The sequence below is a fragment of the Phycodurus eques genome, chromosome 1, assembly GCF_024500275.1.
Source record: "Phycodurus eques isolate BA_2022a chromosome 1, UOR_Pequ_1.1, whole genome shotgun sequence".
Classification (NCBI taxonomy): Eukaryota; Metazoa; Chordata; class Actinopteri; order Syngnathiformes; family Syngnathidae; genus Phycodurus; species Phycodurus eques.
In genome coordinates, this window is record NC_084525.1 from 1,477,422 (window position 1) to 1,495,607 (window position 18,186).

At 42.8% G+C, this 18,186-nt stretch overlaps 1 protein-coding gene across 8 annotated transcripts; it reads left to right on the forward strand.

The window, feature by feature from the left end:
- The first annotated feature begins 1,302 nt into the window (after positions 1-1,302).
- On the forward strand, positions 1,303-13,616 carry slc66a1 (solute carrier family 66 member 1). Of its 8 annotated transcripts, none has more exons than XM_061671696.1 (8): positions 1,303-1,422; positions 3,810-4,019; positions 4,109-4,238; positions 6,586-6,673; positions 8,325-8,476; positions 9,456-9,548; positions 12,015-12,200; positions 12,871-13,616. In XM_061671696.1, exons 2-8 carry the CDS (start codon positions 3,829-3,831, stop codon positions 12,955-12,957), a joined length of 927 nt encoding a protein of 308 aa, XP_061527680.1. In that variant the 5' UTR covers positions 1,303-1,422; positions 3,810-3,828; the 3' UTR covers positions 12,958-13,616. The 8 variants fall into 8 exon arrangements, with proteins under 8 accessions (XP_061527680.1, XP_061527653.1, XP_061527697.1 ...); XM_061671669.1 differs by having other exon boundaries at positions 3,826-4,019; XM_061671713.1 differs by having other exon boundaries at positions 3,929-4,019.
- Positions 13,617-18,186: the final 4,570 nt, after the last annotated feature.

An 18,186-nucleotide genomic window follows, 5' to 3' on the forward strand; every position in this document is an offset into this window, starting at 1 on the left:
TACACCCGAGACTAGTGGTGAGCGGTAGCATTTGCTACTTGGGACTTACCTGACCTAATCCAGTTCTTGTGACCACCACTGTCACGCCGCAATTATACAAACCGTCAGTATTACACACAACAGAGCAATATAACAGCACCCAACAGCAGAGTGGTTGAGAATCAATATCTACTAATGTGACAAAAATGTTGAAAAAAATAGATAAGGTCCATCCAACACACCAGAGATTTTTATTGTGTGTAATGTGTATTAACGTTTGCAGATCAATACAGACATTTTGCAAGTTGCACTGACCAGTGGCTTTGTTTTTTTAAGTACTGCGAAAATAAAAAGTCATGTAATACTTTTGTTGCTGCCATGCAATATAAAAAAATCAACAAGGGTTCTTTGTGTGCACATACAGTGTTTGGCTAGAGAGAGAGTGTTTGCCATCGCAAATTCTTATTCAATAGGCTACTCATTAAATTACAATTTTTTTTATAAGCCAGTCCTTAAGGATGTGCCGTGGATTCATGATTGAATGTTTGAAGCAGATCTTTGGTCTCCGCCGTTGGTCTTCTGTATTGTTGTATGTTAACTAGTGGCCGGTTTAAACAGCTCCTTTGTATTTCTACATCAAAGTCGTAATTGCATTCCTGAGGCCGTAAATTTGTCTGCTGGGTCTCCCACGCCTGTTTTCCATGATAACACTTCCTTGGTTTGCAATAGAGTGCCAAATCATAAAAAGGGGTGTGCATTTTGTTGCCAGGGAGAACGATTTGCATTTGGTGGGTACACCGGACATACTGGCGACAGTCGGGTGTACGGTTGATGCATGGACGAGAGAGTCACCTTGTGGACAGAAGGGAGGCCAACTATTACGGGTGGAGGAGGTTCTGCAAACGCCCAGATCGGCACTCCTTTTTTCAATTCTAGGTGGACTTTTTGAGTTGACTGAACGCAGGTGCATGACACGGAGGCATTTCAATTGCAAATCCCCTTTTAGTAATTCATTTTATAGGAAAAAAAAATAATAATAATGACAACCTTAAGTTTTTTGTAAGGTGTCCTTGAACGCACCTCAGAGGCCAGCTGTGAGCTAGTATTTCCTGTACATGACCAGGACACGTGGGGGAAAAAAAAAAAAAGACAGATGCATAAATGTTGCCCGCTGCACAGTAACACAGTGGAATGGTACGATGGTTTTGGTCCGGGGATATGCGTAACTAATAAACAGTAACTAATTGGACAAACCTCTTGGCCACAATTCGAAAACAGCAAGTCCTGGAATGCGGAAGTAATGACAGCACGTGACCTGTCGGGTGAACGCTTCACGGTCAGCTGACACTTCGGGAAATTAGCCTTTTGCGTTGACGACGCTTTTATTTATTTTTATTAAATTTGGTGTATTCATTTTTAGGGGGGCTACGTCGTGTTTTGTAGGTAAGGCAAACTCCGCGCATCTTTATTTCTTTTAATTACAGTGTAGTTGATGGTGTATAAGCAACGCATAAACAAGCTCGTTTTTGCATGAAGCAGTGGGCCTAATACAGCTGATAATAGACAAAACATTATTGTAAACATTTTCTACAAACAAATCAACAACGGCCCTGCAGCATTCTTTTTGCACAGGATGGCACATCGGTGCAGCGGTTTCTTTCGCGACCGTGTTCCAAAAATATAAAGCGGCTGACATTGTTAACTAATGACCATATGGCCACGGGGAGAGACACGATAACATTTTTGCCAAGGTTTGTGGATATGTGACAAAGCCGTGTGAAATATTTGCGTGCTGGTCCACGACATGCCCCGCCGCACTCACGTTGACAGTTTTCTGCAAAGTGGCATTTTCTTGGAAAGCATAACACAGGCTTGTTCAACAGCCTGCACAAAATGTCTCTTTGTCTCACCCTTTGGAAATAACAGTAACTCAACACTCAACAGACACACAAACGCATTGCATACGACATTTCGAAGGCACGTGTGTGGGTTTTCTTATTCGCTCAATATCGATAAAGCCCACTGGATTGCTTTTTGAATGTCAGTTAATTTTCCTGATATGAGTATTTAATTCATTAGCAGTTTTGATCTCCCGACCGTTTTTTTGTTTTTTGTTTTTTAATAATGCCAAAATAATATTTTTAAACTTTTCATGCCAAAATGTCTGAAATGAAGTTTCATGATTTGCAGCATGTTTCCTGGAGATGCTATTTACATTTTTGGATATATAGGAATTTTCTCCCAATTGCTTAATATGCCTTTTCCATGAAAACTAACAAAAGTGCATCTTCGTGTCTTCAGAGTTCCTTCATTGCTGCTTTTACAAATGGTCCTTGTATTTCACCAAAGCTGTCTTTACCGTTATGCCACTAGAGAGAACCTTGTTATGTTGTTGCAATACACCAGAGAAATCTGTGAGCAGAAGTGCCAGTACGAGGAAGCCATTTTGCGTTCACACAATAGAAAAAAAAGATAAACAAATTGTGTTGTTTCCCAGGTACAAATGAATATGTATGAATCTGTGAACGTGTCGGAACTCTTGCGTGTCTTTTTTGTTATGATGTTTGTATAAAGACAAGATTATCATGGGTTCAATCTGTCGTTAGGATTATTTATGAACCTGTATTTGCAGAGTTTGAAGGGCAACACGTAACGTGTGCAACTCACACGATTTTTGTGAAACCTTTAATGCTGGTATAAAAAAATGCTAAATTACAAATTGATTTTACCTGTCTTTATCATTATTGATCAACACATTATATATATATAGATGGATGGACGGATGGATGGATAGATTTTGTTCGCTTCAGGACGCATTTGTTTTGGCGCTCGCGATTGGCCCGGTTGACGTCACGTGACAGGACGCACGGCTTTTGTTCGCGTCAGGACGCATTTGTTTTGGCGCTCGCGAATGGCCGAGTGTACGTCACGTGACAGCGTCGCTCCAGCCAATCATCTCGCAGCCAGCGTGTTTATCAAGCAACCGCTTGCTTGTTTTTGCCTCAGCTCGGCTGTGGCAGTTTCGTCGTGCTTCGTGTTTGTCATCTCCGCCGTCCAGCTACCGCAAAGGCAAGACACTGTTTTTGTTCCCGTTGCTTATTGTAGTTTCACGTGGTGTGTTTTATTGGCGTTATAAGACATCAGACAACAGGACACATGGTCACGTATTTGTTGCTAGTGGTGAAGCTAGCCAAGTGGCTAACAAATCCTTTATCTTGTATTGTTTGTTACCTGCTGACTGCACAAAACGCGAGCATACATATGTGTAATTTTCATTTGATGAGTGGTCGGTTGACCTAATCAACACCGGCGTCACGCGATTAACCTTTGTCCTTTCTCGCCGTTTTTTTTAAATTTGGAACTCTGCTTTTATGAATTAGGTCGAGATTATGGTGCCCGTAGAATGTCAAATTAGATTGGAAAGTTCCGATTTTGAAAATAAATGCTCGCGACGTTTGATCAGATAATAGAAAGCAGAGCTGTTAGCGATGCCAGTGATTGCCAACCCATCTATCCAGTTATGTTTTGGAATTGAATATTCACGAAAATAATCATTTCTCGACAAATAATGTATCGTTGTTGCTCTATGCGAGCCAGCGAAGAACAAGTAAACGGTCTTCCATTAGAAAGCACAACTTTGTGAGTAAATTGAGTCGTGTGGTCATTATTTCAGTTGACTTCTAGTGAGGTTTCTGTTCTTACTGGTATGCCGTGAGATCCCCCCCCCCCCCCATTGAAAATATGTGCCTCGGCTCAATAATGGTTGGGAAACACTGTACTAAATGTTGTTTACCAGTTTGGAGACGATCCATTACAATTGATTTTCACAGCTATCGTTGTCTGTAGAATATGTTGAAAGACGGAGTCCTCACAAATGTGCCTTTCGGATGGGCCGCGGGTGGAAACTTGACTATATTGTGCCCCAACGGGTCTAAATGGGTGTGGGAAGGTCTGGGAGAATGCGCCCAGGATGCAAGAGACATGGCCAGCGTCTACCTGGGCCTGCTGTCCATCCTCTGCTTCATGATGTCCTCCCTGCCGTAAGTGTTGACCTCTCTTTCTTGGCCTTGCGGAGGGCAATAAGCATTCACCTAAACGCAGAATAATTTGTGTTTTGGATTGTTCGCAGGCAGTACTACAGCTCGTGCAAAACCGGGAACATGGACAGCGCGCTGTCCATTTGGTTTCTGCTGCTGTGGTTGGGAGGCGACAGCTGCAATCTGGTGGGCTCCTTTTTGGCAGACCAGCTTCCGCTTCAGGTGAAAGATCTTCCGACGTACACGATTTTCATTGCGCTTTGTGAACATTCCAATTTCAACGGTACTTCTAAAGTCCAACACAAACGCTGGTCTGCCTCCGATTTGTCCACATTTCAAATTCGTTCGTTCATTCCGTAGAAAATAATGGAAGTGGACATGATCGGCCCCTGTGTCAAACCGTCACTGTCATAAAACTTAACTGTAAAGGCAGCGTTTTAAGTAGCTTTTTACCATTTGTCTTGACTGTCATACAAGTGTAAAAGCGAGCTAATAACTGTGAATCTTAAATTGTACAAACGATACGTAAAGAATAATGAATGACGACGGCGTAATGTGAAGATGATTTACTCTGAATTTTTGAATGCTATTAAGTGTCGCAACTGAAAAACATCTTCTCAATTACTATCAGTAGTAAAGGCGAAAACAAATCAACTTGGCACATGCGGTGATTTTGGAGTCTCACCTCTTTCATTGTGAAGACTGCTTCACGAAACTCCCTGTGTGTATTATTCTCTTCTTACTATATTCTCTCTTTCATACCTCTTGTTTAGGCAGCTAAGTCATTGAGAGTCAGTGGCCTATTTTCAAATTGTATGACTTGAGGAGCGTTTGACTTGAAATGTCTTTGCAATGTCTGTGATATTGTTCAAGACCAGATGAGTGATCACCACGTCGAGCTGTTAATCATCCTATTATAATACAATTTGTCTTGACCAGCGATGATGAATTGGTTTCAACATCATTCGAATGAGAGAGCCTCAGCAATGTTGTTCATTTATATCAGGGGTGGGCAAACGTTTGTACTTAAAGCCCACGTTTAAGGTTAAAAGCAAAAGATTAGCCAGGTAATTTATAGATGAGGTAAAATATGTCAAATACAACCCCCATTCCAATGAAGTTGGGACGTTGTGTTAAACATAAATCAAAACGGAATACAATGATTTGCAAACCACGGTCGACCTATATTTCATTGAATACACTACAAAGACAAGATATTCAATGTTCAAACTGATCAACTTTATCGTTTTTAGAAAATAATCACGAACGTAGAATTTGATGGCTGCAACACGTTCCCAAAAAGCTGGGACAGGCTCATGTTTACCACTGTGTTACGTCACCTTTTCTTTGAACAACATTCAATAAACGTTCGGGAACGGAGGACGCTAATTGTTGAAGCTTTGTCGGTGGAATTCTTTCCCGTTCTTGCTCGATGTACAGCTTCAGCTGTTCAACAGTCCGGGGTTGCCGTGCCATTGGCACTAACACGGCCGCATACCATCACAGATGCCGGCTTTTGAACTTTGCGTCCATAGCAGTCCGGATGGTTCTTTTCCTCTTTGGCCCGGAGGACACGACGTCCACAATTTCCATAAACAATTTGAAATGCGGACTCGTCGGACCACAGCACACTTTTCCACTTTTGCGTCGGTCCATCTTGGATGAGCTCGGGCCCAGAGAAGCCGGCGGCGTTTCTGGGTGTTGTTGATAAATGGCTTTTGCTTTGCATAGTAGAGTTTTAAGTTGCACTTACGGATGAAGCGCCGAACTGTGTTTACTGACATTGGTTCGTTCTGAATGACTGAGCAATTCAGGGAAGCTCCGTTTCTACCCAATCGCGGCACCCACCTGTTCCCCTGTGGGATGTTCCAAACGCGTGCTTGATGAGCATTCCTCAACTTTCGCAGTCTTTTTTTGCCACCTGTCTCAGCTTTTTTGGAACGTGTTGCAGCCATGCAATTCTAAGTTAATTATTATTTGCTAAAAACAATCAAGTTGATCAGTTTGAACCTTAAATATCTTGTCTTTGTAGTGTATGCAATTAAATATCGGTTGAACATGATTTGTTTTTATTTATTTTTAACACAACATCCCAACTTCATTGGAATTGGGGTTTGTAGTTTATCTTCAGAAAATGATAGTTTTCATTTTTTAAATGTATTATTTATAATTAAACTCGTTCACTGTGGATGGATTTAGAAGTCAAAACACGGGTATTTTACTTCTAAAGCCGTCAATGGTAGTGAATGTTTATCAATTGTATTATATAATAAATCTTAATTATAATTCATTAACCAATTATTTAATACAAAAATAAAACATAAATGAGTTGGTTGAACTCCTGCTTTCATATTCTTTACGATAAATGAATTCACTCATTGTTTAATGAGATGCATGCAAAAGAAATAAAAATGAATAAATACATTTTGACAACCCATTTTTGGAAATATTCCACGACGCTTGATAATGTAAATGCTCGGTGGGCCGGATTAAACATGGCAGGACTTTAGTTTAATTGGCTACCTGATTTCTTTTTTGATCATGTTTCTCTCTCGCTCTTCTTTTTTAGACCTACACTGCAGTTTATTATGTTTTGGCAGACTTGTTGATGTTGGCCATGTATTTATACTACAAGATGAAGAACAGAATGGGTGAACGTGAGTAATCTCATTTTAAATAAGGTTTTTTTTCCATAGCATATATGAGAAATCCTGTCAATGGAAGCTTTAGTTGTTGTAATAAGTGACTTATTACTAGTTACTGTCTTTTGAACGTAATGTATTTAAATGTATTGTGAGGGCTATAAACTAACTTTTTCAGTTGGTAGCGCCGGTGCGATCAACTTTTTGGTGCGCCGGCGCGTGATTTGGTCGCACTATGTTTTGGAGGCAGTACAGCATGACCATGGCATACCGTAGTTTCGTATGAAGTGAAGACTAACAGTGACTCGAGATATGATATTTGCGAAATATGTCGCTGTGAACAGGAATTTTGTCCGCAACAAGAAATGGCAAAAACGGAACAGGTCAATGAAATAAAAATCAACAAAGGCTTTACTTGTATTTGATCATTTGTTCGACTCCGAGGGCCCAGTATCGTGAGGCCTCGGAACACTTTTCTCCTGGGAAAATCACTTCATTTTGAGCATAACCACAACCCACACGATTGATATACATCTAAAAACAATTGCATAAGTGTACCGCCTCCATTATAAAAGTATTGTTTATGATTATTCGCAATATTATTTGCTAGCAAAACCAACCAATTTATCTACATAAAATCATAGTACCAAACAGAACATGGATTAATCATTACTACTGGAATTATTGCACTTTATTTTCATGATAGGATGAGATTGCAGTGGCCAGTAAACATGTCGTCGCGCAAATATGACAATGACATTGCTGAAAAAATGTGGTCGCAGTCTTGGGCCCTGATATTGTATAAAATGACTTGTTGCTTTTGAATTACCTCCACATAACTGTTTAAGTATGTTTTGCCTTGGGTGGTAAAGTATAAAATGTAACTCGAATGCATCGATGACCTTTTGAAAAGTCAACAGTGCCAAAACAATAGGTTACAACTGATTAGTTTGTATTCCATTGAACTTTTGTTGCTTTTTTCTTCAATAAAATCTGTTTCTTTTTGCAGCCGACACACACAAAAAAAGTAATTTTCTAAAAAATGGATCACTTTGAGTTCTCCCGCCTTGGAGGTGCATGCTTTTTGCTGAAAGACAAGGTTTCATATATCTTTATGAACATAACATAACATAACATAACATGTCATTCTATTGCCTGGTGGTTATGTGTTACGATAAAGAGTGTATGAGCTGTACTAGCAGTATATCAATCAGTGTTACCGGTATGATCGACCGCCCCATTGATGGCTTATTTCGTGACTTAAAAGCTTAACACTTGAACAGAAATGCAAGCCAGCGCACAGGGGGAAAAAGATCTCTGCTGACCGAGGTCCTGAACTCCGGGATCGTTTTAAAGGGAACACACTAGAGCGACTGCCCACCCTTTTACGTGTGCAATTTCACAACCAACTCACTCTTTTTGTCAAGCACAAATGTAAAGCCGCAGCCGTGTGCTCGCAACAAAACTGCGAGTCATCAGTTAAGATGAACATACGTATTTTTTAGGGAACTCCTTTCTGCAGCGTCGAGTCTTTGTTGCACTTCCAGACACGGACGGGAAGATGACGTCCGGACCTCATCCCGAGCCACGTGTTGCTGTCACGTTCTTTCCTTTAAAGAACGCGCTGAAATATCTCTGACTCGGCGGCTGTTCTGCCCTTCACCAGGCAGGAGTGTTTTGTACGCGGTGGGCGTGGCCTTCGTCCTGGGCTTCGCCGCAAACTTCGCCGACCCGCCGGGGCGGGTCGCCACCCGGCACGAAGCAGTGCCCTCCGCCAGCAGGGGACGTGCGCTGCTCTCAACCGCAGATGTTGCCGCGGTCAGTATGAGGCTTACGTTTAGTTTGGACTTCTTTTTTTCTTTTACAAGCAATGCTTAGCGTGCAGCTCGTTACAGGACCAACTTTTAAGAAATCCCATCTGGATCAAGTCCGGATGAAAAAGTCCATGTTTCATGAGATTATTAAAGATGGCTTTTAAAAAAACAAAACAAAACAAAAATTAGAGGGGGGTAAAAGTCTGTCAACCTGTATCTGAATGCAATTGGTTTTAGGGACACATTGATCAGATTTTTTAAATAATTTGATCTTGCTGTTGTTTCTTGTTTTCCAAAACTATTTCTGTGAAAAGTGTAATCTCAAAGATATAACTTCTCATCGTCGCCCTTCCATTTCTTCCAAAATAGACTAGCGCCTTTAATCACGGAACATACACCAAACAAAATGGAGAAAAATATTACAACCTATGAATACATTGTCGGTATTTTTAAAATGGGTAGTTACTTTTCGATCACCCTGTAGTTTATATCAATACTAGGAAATAACGCATTGGATTTAAGCAAGCCACACTTTATACGAGATCATCAGTTGATATTTTTGGAAAAAAACGATTAGTCGTTGATGAGTACTGGATTACATTTCATCTTGGGTTAAATAGTAGTGCACTTCTGTTTGTTTATTACAATGAGATTAGTCAATTCAGCCAATGCTCATTTAACCCGAAGAAATGTTGAGATGTATTTTTGATATTATATTTTTGATATACCAGCAAGGTTTCATCCAGGAGAAATTCTTTTCAATACTATATTATATACTTGAATCTCGTCAAGTTGTAATCTGTTGCGCTAATGTAGGCTCTTAATAGCTCAAAGGACGCCAAGTTAAATCCACATCTGGAATTCCTTCAGGGACCAAAGGAACAAAATGTCAACGCAGTCAATCGCTCATTCACTCTTGCACGAGTCCCAGGTTATCACGTTTGAATCTCCTTCTTACTCTTCTCTCGTTTTTGTTGCTTCAGTCTTTTACCCCCAAAGAGATCATCGGCTTCTCCATTGGCTCGATATCGTCAGTGCTCTATCTGTTTTCCAGACTTCCTCAGATACGCACTAATGTGAGTATGACTACATATACTCTGCATGTACATATTTACATTACATACTGAACATTGTTTTTGTTTTGTAGCTGTCTGTGATTTAAAAAAAAAAATGGTTTTGTCTTTTGATGATATCAAAATATTCACCAGCGAGTTACCATGTGATGTTGTCTAGATATCCCATAATTACAACCCCAATTCCACTGAATTTGGGACGTTGTGTTAAACCTAAATAAAAACAGATGACAATGATTTGAAAATCGTGTTCAACCTATATTTCATTGAATACACTACAAAGACGATATTTATAGATTATCGAAATAATCTTTGCCAGAGTCAAGCTGTTGCCATTATAACACCTTTATGAAGTGTACAGGCAATGTTTTGGGTAACATTTGAACATTCTTGACAGTCGTACAAGTGTGTGTGAAGGTGAAGTTAACCACCCCGAAAACAATAAAGCACTAAACCTTGATAACGAGTGATGGCACGTAACCTCCGGTATGTCTTTTTCTCTTAATACTCATTGTGAAAATAGATGTTGCAAAAAAGTAAAACACGGTCCAGATTCATCTTTTGAAGTTTGGTGAACGTCCGTACACGATTGCGCTTTGGATTTGAGAGCGCAGGTGTCAAACTGGTTTTTGTTGCTGGCCGCATCGTCGTTATTTATGGTTGCCTTCAAGGGGCTGCATGTACAAAACGCATCAGTTTACCTTCTTTTCAGTACGGGTAACAAATGCAAAACAAACTGCTCGTCTTTTGTGGGAACAGGAACGCTTTGAAGGACTTTTGACATTTCAAAATAAAACATCCATCCGTCCACTTTCCGAAGCGCTAATCCTCACGCGAGTCGGGGGTCAAATAAAACCTCAACAGCTTAAATATTTTCTTTTTCGGAACCATTTGTGTGAAAGGAAGCGAAGTATGCAGGCAAGTGCACCGGTAACAGTTTGAACAGTGCGAATGATTGTTTTTATGATGATGATGATGATGCTATGAATGTGAACTGCCTCCTACCCTCACATCTTTCACTTGAGGATGCTCCAAAGGTTCTCCATTGGGTTGAGGTCAGGTAAGGAGGGTGAGTTTCTCTTCTTCTTATGCACATTGCAGCCAATGACGCAGAGGATGAGATGCCGCACCATCGTGCGTGAAGATGCACGATAGTACATCCGCTTTGTCTTGTTGTACGACGGAGGAAACCGCTTACTTTTCAGTTGTCTTTTGCACACCTTCAAAGACCCTGAAGGGTGCGCTGATGTCGCTTCGCGAATCTGGCACAAATGACGACCCTGGCGGCCATCCACCAAGTATCCTCTTCTCCATCCGTCTGGACCCTCCGGTGCGACACGGCGCTCGTCCGTCGACGACGTCACGCTGCAAGGAATCCAACCGCTTCATTGGCCGCCACGAGCGTCAAATGAGAGAAACTCAACCCCGTCGAGAACCTTTGGCGCGGCCTCAAGCAAAAGATCTCCGAGGGTGGGAGGCAGTTGAAAAACAAACAGCACTTGTGGGAGGCTGTCGAGACATCCTGCGAAGAAGCGGAAACTCTCGACGTACAAGTGCAACGGATGTCGGAATTGTGCGGCTGCTATCAAATAAGGATTATTATGTTCAAAATGTAACTTGCCTTGTTCAGATGAGTTTGTTGAAATCAACTTACGATGTCAGTAAATATGGCATCCTCATGCTCCAAATTCAGTGAATGACTGTTTTCAGCGGCGGCACGGTGGCCGACCGGTCAGAGCGTCGGCCTCGCGGTCCTGAGGACCCGGGTTCAATCCCCGCGGGGCCCCGCCTGCGTGGCGTTTGCATGTTCTCCCCGGGCCCGCGTGGCTTTTCTCCGGGCGCTGCGGTTTCCTCCCACATCCCGAAAACATGCATGAATCGGAGCCTATAAAATTGCCCGTAGGCGTGACTGTGACTGTGAGTGCGAATGGTTGGTTGTTTCGATGTGCCCTGCGATTGGCTGGCAAGCAGTTCAGGGCGTACCCGGCCTCCTGCCCGATGACAGCTGGGATAGGCCGCGGCACGCCCGCGACCCGCGTGAGGAAAAGCGGCTCAGAAAATGGATGGATGGACTGTTTTCAGCTCTTTGCAATCTTTAAAATGTCACGAAATGTTGTTGTGCGTCATCATTTTTAGCAGGAAGTTGGATTAAGAAAAAAAAAAAAAAAGTATCATTGGGCGGTTTGTTCTGAAACATTCATTCAATGACTTGAAAATGAGGCATTTGTGTTGACGAGTTCGGAGAAATGCGCGTACTATTTGGGATGCGTTGCAGTGAGTGCCGTGTTAAAAGTGATCTGTAGTAATGTTGTTACTCAGAATATCTCCCCTCCTGTTAGCATCCTGGAGAAGTGAAAGTTGTTGTTGTTGTATTTCTTTATAGAAGTGATCGCAGTTGGCCGCTCCGAGCCAACTTAGTCTTGCATGCGATACTGATGGAATATGTCCCCCGCCCGCTTGTGCCCACAGTTCAAGAGGAAGTCGACTAAAGGGGTGTCTTTCTTCCTGTTTGCTCTGGTCATCCTGGGAAACATGATGTATGGCCTGAGCGTGCTGCTAAAGAACCCTGACCAGGGTCAGGGCGAGAACAGCTACGTGATCCATCACCTGCCCTGGCTCGTCGGAAGCCTCGGAACGCTCGTCTTGGACCTCTTCGTATCCTTTCGCCGCCTTCCTTACAGCCGCTTGGTTGTCTACTTGCGACATTTCAGGCCGCGGTCTTGATACCGTATCAAATATCCAAATGCTTACTGGCTATGTCTTGCGGCGCCTGAGAAAGCTACAGCGTCCCCCTGATGCCATTGGACGGACACGGGCTAAACTCAGCAGCCCTGACACCAGTGAGGCATAGTGACAGACCCAACGAATAAATGCTCTTCTATTAGATGGCAGCGAGGAAGGAAGGAAGGAAGGAAGGAAGGAAATGCACTAATTCATGTGTCCACATTTTTGTTTCTTGGTGTGGCGGAGATTTTTTTCCCTTGTCAAACATGTGCCTTGGCCCCATAAAGGTTGGAAATCCCTGGGTTCGACTTGAAGGTTTTCGTGCGGTACCGCCGCCTTCGAAGGCGGAGCTAGGCACGCTGCAGTCTGATTGGTCCGTTGGGAACGGTCACTTGTTGTTGAGCTCATTGGTGGGTGGAAAGGTGACTTTAGCTGATCCATAACATCACATCTTCCCAACACAATACTAAGGCTTTATTTTCCTAACATACTAGCCACCTTTTATAAAACCAAACAAAGCAAAAAAAACAACAACTGAGCATTATCATCTTGTTGGTCCATCTTGTTCTTGTTGCGTTTCATCTTTAACGTCGCGCTCCAGATCACCATCCAGTTCATTAGCTACCGCAAAGCTGCGGACGGTCTGAACGCCAGCATCTCGGAGACGGCGCCGCTGGTGGGGAGCTAGAACCTTCCCCCGAATCGCTCCTCTGCTATTGAACGCTTACCAAAAATCACTCAATCAGGATAAACGCATTTCTGTTTTAAAAATGTATAGTTGTATTTATTTCACTCCTTTCTTTCAGGTAAACATTGTATGAAATAGCGCGGAGAGGCGATGCATATTTCTGGTGCGGCTTCAGCTCCAGTGGTGACGTTGCGTCTTAGTTTTAAAGGCAATGCCGAAGAATTCTCTTTTCGACGCCTCCGATTTTTCTCTCGAACGAGTTGCCAAACGCTTTGTTTGTTTAAAGTACAACTGTCACTTGAGTCTGTTTTTTTTCTGCTCATAAATGTACAAATTACAGGACTACGTTTTTATGTAGTCCTGTAATCTGAAAAAAAAAAAAATGGTGCTTTTGTTTTTGTGTATTGTAAACGTTTTAATTTCAGTTTCATTGATTTAGTTGACTTTGTATTCGGTTTTGAATACCGACACATTTGCACGGGTGATGAGGCATGCCGTTTAAACCGGTACACACTATGTCATGCATGTTTAATTTACAGTTTTACTCAGCATTCTCACATACTCATTTTTTGCACAGCTTTTTGTACTTTGCAGGAGAATTTTTTTTTATGGGGTCACTGTACTGTTAAAAAAAAAAGGATAAAATCCAATGGAAACAATTCTGCTTGCTGTTCATTTGTTTGTTTGTGGGGGGGGGGGGTGTGTGAATGTTTAGTCACGAAGGATTGTACTTTTCCTCTTCGTTAACAGCCTCACGTTGACTTCTTCAAACATGCACTTTGCTGCTAGGCCATCTCACACACACACACACACACACACACACACACACACACCGCAAGAGCCCACCCGCTTTGGGTGATAGGTCAATGCAAAAATGAGGCTTCTGTGCGTATGGTTGTGAAACAGTGGCAGAGAGATTATGAAGATGGATTTTTAGGAGTCGCTGAGGGGGGAAGCGCTCATCCATCGCGAAGGATGAACAGAGGCAATTTATAAACATCAGTGGGAATTTCTTAATGAGATGCTTTCAGATCTTGAGTTCCCCTCTCAAACCAAAAACAACATAACAGGACTGCACAAAATCGTGTGATTTTCTTTAACCCTGTGATATATATTGCAATGTTTAAAAAAAAAAACACCCAAAAAGATACAGGATAACTTACTCTTAAAGTGAAAACCAGCACAAGTTTCTCTTTTTCCCCTCCATAGAAAAACTATGCTCAGTAGAGCCCAAAAGCCGACGGACGCGTTTGTGCGAAGCGTAGCTGTATTGAAAGGCGCGGTAGTATTGAGCGCTCGTCCGGCCGGGCATGAAGTTCAAATCATTTCTTTTCACGTCCACTTATGCTGCCGTTGGAGCTTTCCTAACACTATTCATTTGTTCTTCATCAATCTGTTATTTTACACCTACGTTTTAACACATTTGTTTGTATTTCTATGTTTGAGTGCAGTAGCTCAAGCAAAACACATTGTAGGTGTACAAGCTGAGGTTTGTCCCCTCGATCAAGTGTCATCTGTCACAAGGCGCATTCATTCGTTACATTCTCAAGAGAGATACTTTAAATGCAGACGTACCATTGTGTCCTGTGTCCGCGATAATTCTAATCAAGAAAAATAAGTATCTAACACTCTGGGCTGCTCCATGTGTCGACGGATGGGTGTGTTGTTTACAGTAACGTCGGTGCTCCTCTTATTAGCGTGGCCAAGCTGGTCCCTCTGCCGGTTACATAATATTACAATTTATTGACTGCATATCAATACACCAACATTGCACAAGACGCTGCAATGTGACTATTGTGCACACATACATTGCGATGCTCAAACGATATATTGTGCAGCCCTAATATATACAAACACACGAGTCACTGATGTTGTAGTGGCACACTCGCCTGACTTCGGTGCAGGCAACGTGGATTCAGTTCCCACTCAGTGACGGTGTGACTGTGACTGCGAACGGTTGTCTGGGTCTATATGTGCCCTGCGACTGACTGGTGACCAGTTGCGGGCGTAGTCTACCTTTTGCCCCAAGTCAGCTGGGATAGGCTCCAGCGACCCCAACCAGGATAAGAGGAGTTGAAAATGGATGGAAGGAAATATATATATATATATATACATACAATACAGTGGGTATGGAAAGCTTTCAGACCCCCTTAAACGTTTCACTCTTTGTTATATTACAGCCATTTCTTAAAATCATGTAAGTTCATTTTTTTCCTCATGAATGTACACAAAGCACCCCATATTGACAGAAAAGAAAAACGGAATTGTTGAAATTTCTGCTGATTTATTAAAAAAGAAACACTGAAATATCACACAGCTACAAGTATTCAGAGCCTTTCCTGTGACACTCATATATTTAACTTTTTCCATTTCTTCGGATCATCCTTGAGATGGTTCGACACCTTCATTGGAGTCCAGCTGTGTTTGATGATACTGATTGGATTTCATTAGGAAAGCCACACACCTCACAGCTCACAGTGCATGTCAGAGCAAATGAAGAATCACGAAGGTCAAAGGAACTGCCTGAAGAGAATTGTGGCAAGGCACAGATCTGGCCAAGGTTACAAAAACATTTCTGCTGCACTTAAGGTCCCTAAGAGCACAGAGGCCTCCATAATCCTGAAATGGAAGCCGTTTGGGACCACCAGAACCCTTCCCAGAGCTGGCCGTCCGGCAAACTCAGCAATCGGGGGAGAAGAGCCTTGGTGAGAGAGGTCAAGAAGAACCCAAAGATCATTGTGGCTGAGCTCCAGAGAAGCAGTCGGGAGATGGGAGAAAGTTCTAGAAAGTCAACCATCACGGCAGCCATCCACCAGTCGGGGCTTTATGGCAGAGTGGCCCGACGGAAGCCTCTCCTCGGTGCGAGACACATGAAAGCCCGTGTGGAGTTTGCTAAAAAACACCTGAGGGACTCCGAGATGGTGAGAAATAAGATTCTCTGGTCTGATGAGACCAAGATAGAAATTGTTGGCCTTAATTCTAAGCGACATGTGTGGAGAAAACCGGGCACTGCTCATCACCTGTCCAATACAATCCCAACAGTGAAGCACGGTGGTGGCAGCATCACTCTGTGGGGGTGTTTTTCAGCTGCAGGGACAGGACGACCGGTTGCAATCGAAGAAAAGATGAATGCGGCCAAGTACGTGGATATCCTGGACCAAAACCTTCTCCAGAGCGCTCAAAACCGAAGACCGGTCCGAAGGTTCACCTTCCAACAAGACAATGACCCTAAGCACACAACTAAAATGACAAAGGAGTGGCTTCAGAACAACTCCGTGACTGTTCTTGAATGGCCCGGCCAGAGCCCTGACTTCAACCCAATTGAGCATCTCTGGAAAGACCTGAAAATGGCTGCCCACCAACGTTCACCATCCAACCTGACAGAATTGGAGAGGATCTGCGAGGGTGAATGGCAGATGATCCCCAAATCCAGGTGTGAAAAGCTCGTTGCATCGTTCCCGAAAAGACTCATGGCTGTATTAGCTCAAAAGGGTGCGTCTACTAAATACTGAACAAAGGGTCTGAATACTTTTGGCTGTGTGATTAGTTCAGTTTTTCCTTTTTAATAAATCCGCAAAAATTTCAACAATTCTATTTTTTTTCTGTCAATATGCATTAATTGGAGACTCTAAATTGCCCATAGGCATGACTGTGAGTGCGAATGGTTGTCTGTATGTGCCCTGCGATTGGCTGGCAACCAGTTCAGGGTGTACCCCGCCTCCTGCCCGATGACAGCTGGGATTGGCTCCGGCACGCCCGCGAGAGGAGAAGCGGCTCAGAAAATGGATGCATGGATGTGTATATATATATATATATATATATTTATATGTGTGTGTGTATATCTAAATATATATATATATATATTTATATATATGTGTATATATAAATATATATATATATATATATGTGTGTGTGTGTGTGCATATATATATATATATATATATATATATATATATATATATATATATATATAAGAAAAACAGTGCGGTCTGGTGGATTTGCTGCCCTTGCAGAGTCGCCAGTTGTTTACGTTCCTCCTCCTGCTCAGACAAATTCACATGTTCTGAAATCAATGTTGGACTTAACTTGCTGATGGTGGGTCACGGTTATCGTAATCTTTCCTCACTAAACACTCAAGGCCAACCAGCACTGATAAAAATAAATCTAAACATGACTTAGGCTGTGTTGAATTTATCTTGAGGTTTATGCCACTGAGTGTTTCACAACTGATGCTCGTGTTGTGTCCTCACTCCTCTTTGCTGACTGCAAACTGTTCGACTTTTGGACTAAATCCCGTTCGTAGAGTTTGTGTTGACCGATCCTCTTCCTCCTCCTCCTCCTCCTCGTCATTCTTTTTCATCTCCTGTGGACGAACGCTAGCTGTCGGGTCGGAGTTCAAACAGTGCGAAACCGCTCCAAGATCCATGGCGACGTGCTCCGACCTCCATCTTTTAACTGCTGTCTTGGTTCCTCAGAGGTCAGAGGTCGCCGGAAGAGGGATTCTTTTTCCGCATTTGGCCCAAATTATTGGAACGCTCTTTTTGATGAATCCGTTCATCGCGAAGATGTTGCCTTCGAGTTTTCAAACTTTTACAGCATGTTCCACCTGAAAAATACAGTAGCGCGGTGGGCCCAAGTTTTCATGCAAAAACCAGACAGATATTTGGATTCCTAAAAAGTAGCTTTGATATTATTGTCATCCACCGTAACATTCAATTAAAACGAAAGCATTCAAATTGTGCTTTAATGTAGGACTATCAAAAATTGTGCTTGAACAATGATTCATTTCAAATGTATTGCACATGAATTGAATGCAACGTGAGCAAGGATCAAGAAGCAAACTTTGGCCGAGTCGCCGAAGTCGGAGGCGCTCCGAAACCGCGGTCAGCCTCCCGAACGGGCACGCTCAACGTCGCGCGAGACCTCTCGTGGGCGCGGGGGCCTCGCTGGGCCTCGCTGGGCCTCGCTGGGCCTCGCTGGGCCTTTCTCCCCGCCCGCCGTGGACCTGCGCCCGTCCTCGGGGTCAGGGGGAGGAAGAGGAGGAGGATTTCCTCGAGCCGTTTGAAATCTAACAACTGTCCAATATTAACTGCAGCGCAAACAGACGAGCGATAAACAAAAGGCAAAGTAAACAAACTCCCAAGGTTTTGTCACAACAAACACGTGCGCACACGCAGTCAATAATTAGCAGAGCTCGTGCGTAAAAGCTTCCAGAAATCCATCTGCTTG

Coding starts and splice junctions, on each gene's coding strand:
- slc66a1 (XM_061671696.1), top strand. CDS start 3,829: ATGTTGAAAGACGGAGTCCTCACAAATGTGCCTTTCGGATGGGCCGCG. Junction 4,020..4,108: donor TTCATGATGTCCTCCCTGCC/GTAAGTGTTGAC, acceptor GATTGTTCGCAG/GCAGTACTACAGCTCGTGCA. Junction 9,549..12,014: donor TTCCTCAGATACGCACTAAT/GTGAGTATGACT, acceptor TTGTGCCCACAG/TTCAAGAGGAAGTCGACTAA.